At 40.5% G+C, this 9,700-nt stretch overlaps 2 protein-coding genes across 2 annotated transcripts; both read left to right on the top strand.

Annotated features, from left to right (window-relative positions):
* The first annotated feature begins 3,105 nt into the window (after positions 1-3,105).
* On the top strand, positions 3,106-4,470 carry LOC140016344 (uncharacterized). Its single transcript, XM_072069853.1, has 2 exons — positions 3,106-3,717; positions 3,856-4,470. Exons 1-2 carry the CDS (start codon positions 3,106-3,108, stop codon positions 4,468-4,470), a joined length of 1,227 nt encoding a protein of 408 aa, XP_071925954.1.
* A 1,645-nt stretch (positions 4,471-6,115) lies between these two features.
* On the top strand, positions 6,116-7,434 carry LOC140016331 (uncharacterized). Its single transcript, XM_072069852.1, has 2 exons — positions 6,116-6,584; positions 6,797-7,434. The coding sequence occupies exons 1-2, from the start codon at positions 6,116-6,118 to the stop codon at positions 7,432-7,434; spliced, it is 1,107 nt and encodes a 368-aa protein (XP_071925953.1).
* Positions 7,435-9,700: the final 2,266 nt, after the last annotated feature.

The following is a 9,700-nucleotide window of genomic DNA, read 5'->3' as shown; positions in this document are numbered from 1 at the left end:
CTTTATTAATAAATATAAAATGCAGAGATAATATTTAACTGGCACAGTCCTAATATGACTGCACGTCTTGCAAGACAAGTAGAGTGGTATACATGGTTTCAACCTTTACCTCATACCACAACTATAAATAGGGGTCTCTCTACCAAGTCGACACACAGAGACACATCAGGAGGCATCTCATACGCTCAAGTATTGAAGCTCCAAGTTACGAAGGTCTGGGTCATCAAGCTCTCCAAGTCTTCCATATATCAAGGCTTGAGTCTTCAAATATTTTCAAATTCTTCAAATCTTTCATATCAAGATTTGAAGGAATCGGTGGTTGATCCAAGTACAAGCTGCGAAGCCCTTGGATTGGCGTTCGAGGAGAAGAATCGAAGGAAACTCTCTATAAGTTCAAGAAAATTCCAGAGATTGTACCCACATATTTTCTTAAATTTATATATTACATATTTGTTGTGTATTTCTTTCTCTTGTCGTTTTGCAGACTTGAAATTTTATCGTGTACAAAATTTTGGTATGCCCAGTGGGACCATCTCTGCCTTCCATCTCTTCTCCTTGAATATTCAACTACATATATCACCAATGTTACCAAAGAACAACAAGTCCATGACTGATCGTTCCAAAACTGCTAATGTCAAACCTGTTCAGGAAACTGCACATGTTGCCACCAATACTCGGACTATTGGTCCTGTGACAAGGAATATGACGAGAACTTCCACCCAAAGTAGCATGGAAGCTCCATCGGTGCCAACTCCCGTCTTTGGTTCAACATCACCAATGAGCTATTCTTCCACGATGGGAATCCAAGACGTTCCTGCCTCGATTGAGAAGGCTCTTGCCATGTTCGAATCTGGATCCGAATCCAAATTTTCTAAGCATGATGATGATTCATCAAGCACTGATCAGCCTCTTCACATGAAACTCTTCAATCAAGATTTTCTATTGAAGATTTTGCTGCTTCTTCTGCTACAATGCCTGCTATGTTGACAAACACTTTAAGCCTTGAAGAACAAGTTTCGAACATGTCCAAAATGATGGAAACCATGATGAAACACATCAAGGACCAAATGCTCTTATCGCTCAACTGCTCACCCAAAAAGATCACGCTCCTGAAGGAAGCCATATGAACTCTAAGGAGCACCAAGAGCGTGAAATTCCCTCATCTAAAGGCAAAGACATGGTGAAGGAAGTATATGTGACCGCCGAGGGAACTATTCCCGTAGAACAATTGAAGGAACTTGTTGAAGGCGTGATCAAAGACAAAAATGGGGGTAGTTTAAAGTCAAGTTTTACCTACTCCAAACCTTCCACTGCTAGAATTGACCACCTAGCAATGCCTGCGGGATATCAACCGCCTAAATTTCAACAGTTCGATGGGAAAGGTAGTCCAAAACAACATGTGGCCCATTTTGTCGAAACCTGCAATAACGCTGGAACCTATGGTGACCTGCTAGTCAAACAGTTCGTCCGATCTTTGAAGGACAACGCGTTTGATTGGTACACTGATCTCACTCCGGGGTCCATCAACAGTTGGGAACAGTTGGAGCAAGAGTTCTTGAATCGCTTCTACAGCACTAGAAGAACCGTTAGTATGCTGGAGTTGACTAACATTCGTCAATGGAAGGATAAACCTGTGGTCAACTACATTGATAGGTGGAGAAGTCTGAGTCTCAACTGCAAGGACAGGCTGTCTGAACCCTCTGCCATAGAAATGTGCATCCGAAGAATGCATTGGAGCTTAAGCTACATTCTACAGGGTATACGTCCAAACACATTTGAAGAATTAGCTACTTGTGCTCATGATATGGAGTTAAGCATCATGGCCAATGCAACTGATGGGCTTCCTATTCAAGCTCTGCGAGTGCAACTGCCTCGTCAAAGCAATGAAAGGCAAGAATATAAAAAAGGGGGCAAGCCTCCTTCAAGATTCAGTAATAAGGAGTCCATGGCAATAAACACAACTCCCATGAAAATTGCTACCAAGGTGAGCCGAAAGGTCACCGAAAAGGTAGACTCCCCTCAAAATAGGTTAGTATGAAGACCCACTCTAAAAGAAATGCAAGAAAAGGAATACCCCTTCCTTGAATCCGATTTACAAGGGATGTTTGATGATCTTTTCAATGAGAAGCTCCTTGAACTTCCCAACATGAAGCGCCCAGAGAAAGCCGGTCAAGTCAATGATCCAAATTATTGTTGTTATCACCGCTTGATTGGCCATCCTCTCATTAAATGCTTTGTCTTTAAAGACAAAATTATAGAATTAGCCCGTCAAGGAAAAATCCTTCTTGAGGAGAATAAAGTATCGGCAAACCAAACAACAATAATGTTTGGGTTTGTGTGTTGCCCGATAGAAGTTTTATCCACATCAAATAGTGCTTTGTCTAAGGAGTTTGAAAAATTCTCAATTGAAGACGTTATTGAAGATGATAACAAAGGATGGACTTTAGTCGCTCGAAAGGGGACTTGCAAGCCAAAAATAAAGAAGTACATCTTTTTGAAAAGCATTCGTTCAACAAAAGCTGAAGTGACAATGAAACAACGAAATGCAACAAAGAAACGAAAAGAAATGGTTGTAACACCAGTCTCTTCAAATCATTCGCTCCTTCGAGAGGTTCGACAACCTGTGACACTGAGGGAATTTATGCCTAAGGGGTATTTAAGTGACGACGATGATAATTCCACTTCTTGTAATGTCGTCAAAGCTAAAAATCCTCAAGTCGCACAAATTAGCACTGAAGTTGAGAAAAACTCAAAGTAGATGATAAACCACCGGTGGATTGTGCAACGGCTATCATTTTTTATGATGACGATTTAACAGTTGATTTCAAAACCCACAATCGACCTTTGTTTGTTAGTGCATATGTCCAAGAACAGAAGATGAATCGGATACTCATCGATGGGGGATCTGTTGTCAATATCATGTCCGTACGTGCTATGAAAAAACTACGAATATCAAGCGATGAACTCTCCTAGAGCCGCCTCATGATCCAAGGATTCAACCAAGGGGGGCAAAGAGCGATTGGCCTCATAAGGCTTGAATTGCGTATTGGTGAGTTGTCTTCGAGTACGTTATTTCATATTATTGACGCCAGAATCTCTTATAACATGCTCTTGGGAAGACCCTGGACTCATGAGAATGAAATTATACAGTCTACTCTTTATCAATGTTTCAAATATTATCGAGACGGTGTAGTTAGAAAAGTTACTGCCGATGATAAACCTTTCACGGAGGCCGAGACTCACTTTACCGACGCCAAATTTTATCTTAAAAAAGAAGCAAAAGGAAAAGAGTCAGCAAGGGAAGAAAGTCAAGATTCCAAAGTACCCATTTTGCGTTATATTCCAAGATCAAAGAAAGAAGAAGGTCAGTCTTCTTTTATCAGGAATGACACATTAAATGTTCTGCTCACCAAAATAGAGTCGGTTAAAAGTGAGAAAGTGAGCTTGCAAGGTTTTGTCCGTCCCAAAGAAGAACCGGCAGTAGAACATTACTCACTACCAACTAATCGGACTCAAGAAGGTTTTGATCCAAACGCATATAGACTTGTTGCTAAGGTGGGTTATAACCCAAATGAGAAGAATGCATTAGACAAACTCCCTCCTGAAGTGACTGGCGAGAAGACCCACGGATTGACACCTACGCAGAAAATGTTGAAAGAAAGAGGGTATAACATTGAGAATTCATCGATGGGTCTTGGTTATCAACCGCCCTCTCCGGTTCGTATAATGATCAAAAGGGCAAGGTGTAACTATGTGAACGAAGAAATAGAGGTCACAAGCCGAAAGAGATCGATTTTCGACAGATTGGAAAATAAGTCAAAGCGTACTTCTGTGTTCGACTGACTCGGCCTGCAGCCAAAAAATTTGAAACCGCACGTCTATGAGAAATTGGGCAGCAAAAAACAAGGGTACCAAATTGTCAAGGAAGAAGATTTTACTCCAATAAAGAAGAATGGTGTGAGGAAACGAGTTTCCAATTTCTTTATGCATTATGGAGACTTGTTTAACGTAAGGATCGAAACTATTTTTGAAGAACAGGGTCAAGAAAGTATTGCTTTTTGCCATCATATTACGATCAGTGATCCTGAAGAAGAAGAAGATGATGCAGATGACGCTCCCGTTGAATTTGAACAAGGAGTAAAAAATACAGTCGATGCGCTAAAAGAGATTAATCTTGGCACAAGTAACGACCCTCGCCCAATTTACATAAGTTTTTGTATGACTCCTGAAGAAGAAAAAGAGTATGTTGATTTGCTGCTCGAGTTCAAGGATGTGTTTGCCTGGAATTACTCAGAAATGCCTGGTTTGGATCCAAGAGTCGCTGTTCATAACTTGTCGATCAAGCGAGGAACAAAACCTGTCAAGCAAACTCAGAGACGTTTTCGACTCGAATTGATTCCTTTGATAGAAAATGAGATAAATAGATTGATTGAATCTGGATTCATACAAGAAGTAAAATATCCAACATAGATTTCAAGCATCGTCCCTGTAAGAAAGAAGAATGGGCAAATCCGAATTTGTGTTGATTTTCGAGACTTAAATGAGGCCTGCCCCAAAGATGATTTTCCACTCTCCATCACAGAATTGACGGTAGATGCTACAACTGGGCATGAAGCACTATCTTTTCTCGATAGATTATCTGGCTACAATCAAATACGCATGGCGCCCGAGAATGAGGAGCTCACTGCCTTCCGCACCCCCAAAGGAATTTATTGATATAAAGTAATTCCGTTTGACTTGAAAAATGCTGGAGCGACATATCAAAGGGCAATGCAAAGAATTTTTGATGATATGCTCCATAGAAATGTGGAGTGCTACGTAGATGACCTTGTGGTGAAATCGAAGAAGCGAGAAGATCATATTCAAGACCTTCGAAGAGTTTTCCAACGCCTTCGGAGATACCAACTGAAGATGAATCCTTCGAAGTACGCATTTGGAGTCACTTCTGGCAAGTTTTTCGGTTTCATCGTTCATCAACTGGAGATAGAGGTCGATCGATCTAAAATTGATGCCATTGTGAACATACCTGAACCGCGAAATATTCATGAATTGAAGAGCCTTCAAGGGAAGTTGGCTTATATCCGGAGGTTTATCTTTAATTTAACCGGACGATGCCAATCCTTCAATCGACTGATGAAGAAAGGGGTACCCTTCGAGTGGAATGAATCGTGTAGGAATACTTTTACAAGCATCAAAATGTACCTCATGAATCCCCCAGTATTGGCTGCGCCCATTCCAGGAAAATCATTGATTCTCTATATTTTCGCTCAAGAACGATCGGTTGGGGCCTTACTTGCTCAAGAAAATGATGAAGGTAAGGAGAATGCGCTGTATTACTTGAGTCGGATGATGACATCTAATGAGTTAAACTACTCACCCATCGAGAAGTTGTATTTGGCACTTATATTTGTCATTCAGAAGTTGAAACATTATTTTCTAGCACACACTATTCGACTCATATCTAAGTTTAATCCCATTAAATATATCATGACAAAACTTGTACTATCTGATCGGCTCGCAAGATGGTACCTCCAGTTTCAACAATTCGAAATTATTTATGTACCTGCGAAGGCTGTCAAAGGATAAATATTGGCAGACTTTTTAGCCGACCATCCCATACCTGCCGAGTGGGAGTTGACTGATGAACTCCCCGATGAAGAAGTGTTTATGATCGAATCCCCATGGTCGATGTATTTCGACGGAGCTGCGCACCGTGACGAAACTGGTGCAGGAGTTATCTTTTATACTCCTGAATCAGATATATTGCCATACTCTTTCACTTTAACACGTCGGTGTTCAAATAATGTGGCCGAATACCAGGCATTGATTCTCGATCTAGAAACGGCTGTAGACATGAAGCAGTTGCATCTTAGGGTCTATGGTGGTTCCAAATTAGTGGTAAATCAATTTCTTGGTATTTATGATGTCAAGAAGCCTGAATTGATCCCATATTATAAGTATGCAACTCATGGGATATTTAGATAATGTCACTATAGAATATATCCCTAGTAATTTCAACCAACAAGCCGACTCTTTGGCAAGGTTGGCGTCCATGATCACTCTACCTTCTCATCGAAATCAAATTTCAATATGTCAAAGTTGGTTCATACCCCCGATGTTTGATGAAAAAGATGGTGGTGAGGAAGAAAATACTTATCATATTTTTGTCCATGAGATCGAAAAGGAGGATTGGCGTCACCTCATCATTGATTACCTTCATCATGGGAAGTTACCAGAAGATCCAAAGAAAAAGGTTGATATACGTCGTCGAGCGCCACGTTTCATTTACTACAAAGGGACGCTTTACCGAAGATCATTCGATGGGGTGTTTCTACGATATCTTGGAGAAGATGAGGCCATGCAAGTAATGGAGGAGGCTCACTCTAGGATATGTGGTGCTCACCAATCTGGCACAAAATTACATTTTCACATTAAGAGAATGGGATACTACTGGCCAAAGATGGTAAAGGACTATATCGATTTCGCTAGAAGATGTCAAGCTTGTCAATTCCATGGCAATTTCATCTGTCAATCTCTTGAACCATTGCATCCAACTGTGGCTTCTTGGCCATTCGATGCTTGGGGTTTGGATATAGTTGGACCACTCCCAAAATTTTTTGGAGGACATATTTTCATCTTAGCAGCGATGGATTATTTCTCAAATGGACCGAACCGGTTCCTCTAAGAGAGGTCAAAAAGGAGAATGTAGTAGATTTCATTCGCTCGCACATCATTTATCAGTATGGAGTTCCGCGTTATATCATCACCGATAATGGTAAGTCTTTTTGCAATGTAGCAATGAACAAGCTTTGCGAAAAGTTTCATTTCAAACAATACAATTCGTCCATGTACTACACTACTGCAAATGGACTCGCTGAAGCATTCAACAAGACCTTGTGTAATCTGTTGAAGAAAATTGTGGATAAATCGAAAAGGGATTGGCATCTTCGAATTGGAGAAGCACTTTGGGCATATCGAACTACTTTTCGAACTCCCACGCAAGCGACCCCATACTCGCTTGTTTACGATGTTAAAGCTATTCTTCCACTTGAGTGTCAAATACCTTCGCTAAGAATTGCGACTCAAGAAGGGCTCAGTGAAGAAAATAATGTTCGTCTTCGCCTTGAAGAGTTAGAAGCACTCGACGAAAAGAGATTGGAAATTCAACAACGAATTGAGTGCTATCAAGCTCGCTTTTCAAAAGTATTCAATAAGCATTCCCGGCTACGCTCTTTCCAAATTGGAGAGTTAGTACTCGCTGTTCGGAAACCGATCATTCTCACTTATGGCGGACAAAGAAAGTTTACTCCTAAGTGGGATGGCTCATATGTTGTTCGAGAAGTGTATACAAATGGCTCATACAAATTGGTTGCTGAGGATGGATTAAGGGTTGGCCCCATCAACGGCAAATACCTAAAAAGGTACTACGCATAATCGGAACAACACGATGCTCCTGACCCGCACGAGCTAAAACTGTGAATGGCAACCACCAATAGTGTAGTATGTGGTTAAACTGCTGAAACACTCCACCAAGTCTAAGGTGGTAAACAAATAGATACTCCTGATCCGCATGAGGTTAAACTGTGAACGGCAGGAACTACGTGTGACTTGATTCCCTTGTTGGGATACGTAAGCAGCTTAGAGGGCAATTTCTAAGTTTAGTTACACCTCCTAATCCAAACCCTCTTTCTTTGCAAAAAAAAAAAATCGTCTCTTTTTCTTTGAAATAAAATGCTAAATTTAAAAGTTATTTTCTCTTAGAAAAAAAAATATATAATAAGAGATAAGAAATGAAAAGCATTTTATTATTCATAAAAAAAAAATTCATTACAGGGGGAAAAAAAAGAAAAAAAATTCAGAAAAAAGACATGGTGAAAAGTCTAAATATTAAATTTGTAATCTACTACAACTATTTTGCATGATTCAAGTGCAGACTTCATGTCTTCAAGTTCTTTCACTGCGTCATCAGTCAAGATGCTGGTACTTTCAATAAAAGAGAGCTCATCATGTGCCCGGGTTATTTCGGTATGGATCTCTTTGAAAGTTTCATACTTTTGATCGATAGTTGAGCTGATTTTCAGACCTTGTTTCTCCAAATTGATAAGTTCCTGTTGCAGAACTTCCTTCCTGTCTTCAATAGACTGCAACTTTTCTTCAAGACTTTGCAGATGACGAGTTAGTTCTTCTTCATTCGCCTTAACTCTCCTGAGTTAGGCGGTCACTTTGGAAAGGAGTTCTGTATGTGTTTCTTTACTCATCTTTTCCGATGACGAAGATGCCAAAATATCATATGCCTCTGCCTTGGCAAACAATTCTATCAAGAAGTCCTTTAAAAGGAGACCATTGGTAGGATCCGTTCTTGTGATTTCCGCAATAATTTCCTCTGCGCACTCTTTTAAAGAAGAGATCTGCTCAAAAGAAGTGTCAAGAAAAATCCATCCACAAACGCTGCAAGTATCTATGTCGATGCGCTTGGATCAATTTTTGCCCGTGAAATTCTGAAACCAATGCTGGTTTAGGTCTCTTTCGGATCTCGCGCGAACCAGTTAACTCCTTCTTACGCATTGACGAGGTACCTCCACTGGGGGCAAATTGTTTTGGAGTACTGATAGCTACTTCGTCACCTTTGTTGTTTGAAATTATATCATCAGCTTCGAGTTCAGGTGGTGAATTGTTACCAACATCTTCTTGACGGAATTCAAGAAACGAGGGCTGAAAAGAAAAAAAATTACTAAAAAAAGAAAAAAAAATGGAGAGATGATTACCTTAAGTGGCGACACTCCAACTGACGGTGGTGTAAAGGAAACCTCCTCCAAATCAGAAGATGTTCTCTTCTTTGATCGGTTCTAGTGACGGTCTTGACTACTACTATCGCTCGCCAATGAATGGGCTCCTCCTTGGGTAGATCCGATGCCCTGAACTTGAGTCCCTTCCTTTTCTATAGCCTCGATAGAATCACGATCGTCCACCGTTTCAATTTCGACATCTTCTTCTGTGCGAGTCATCGATAAGGATTTTGAAACTTTGGGCGGCGTCTTCTTTGCTGGAATCACTAGTTGCGCCTCTTTGATGGCCTGTCAAGAGTTCTTGGAAGACTTATTTTTTGTGACAATGTTTTTGGAGGGACTGCGAATAATTTTGTTCTTCAGCAAGGTGGATGAGGTAAGACCCGTTACAATCTCTATAGCTCTATTATGATGCACTGACTCGTTGGCAGAGGTAACCTTACCCTTCTTCGATGATTGCTGAGGGATTTTAACGGTGAATTTAAAGGAAGTTGAAGAGACACTATTTGATCGAGTCGACCACCAGGCGTCATAGTCTTTTGTGATCAATGGATGCTTCCTGTGCGTGGGTATAGTCATCCGAGATCTCATCTGCGTGCGAACTGAGATATCCCATAATTGAATAGCCTAACCCAAAGTACAAGTATGAGTGATCTCTTTCAAGTTGTTGGGAATGTCCTGACAGAAGCCAAATTGTCTGCTAAACCTGCAAGGATTATATTTTTCAATAATGAAAGTATTGTCCTTACGTAGAGTTAAATGGCAAGAGCGTTGACTAATGAAGTAGCTCATAAGTCTTGATGATAAGGATCTATCATTGATCAACACATTTTCTTCATTCTCAGTCCAACACAATTTGGGAAGCATCAAAGGATTCACTTCTTTGAAGATTTCCTCAGCTTCTGATTGGCCAT

This window comes from Coffea arabica, chromosome 1e (genome assembly GCF_036785885.1).
Source record: "Coffea arabica cultivar ET-39 chromosome 1e, Coffea Arabica ET-39 HiFi, whole genome shotgun sequence".
NCBI lineage: Eukaryota > Viridiplantae > Streptophyta > Magnoliopsida > Gentianales > Rubiaceae > Coffea > Coffea arabica.
The sequence above is the reverse complement of the archived record's forward strand: the minus strand, read 5'-3'. Positions and strand labels throughout refer to the sequence as shown.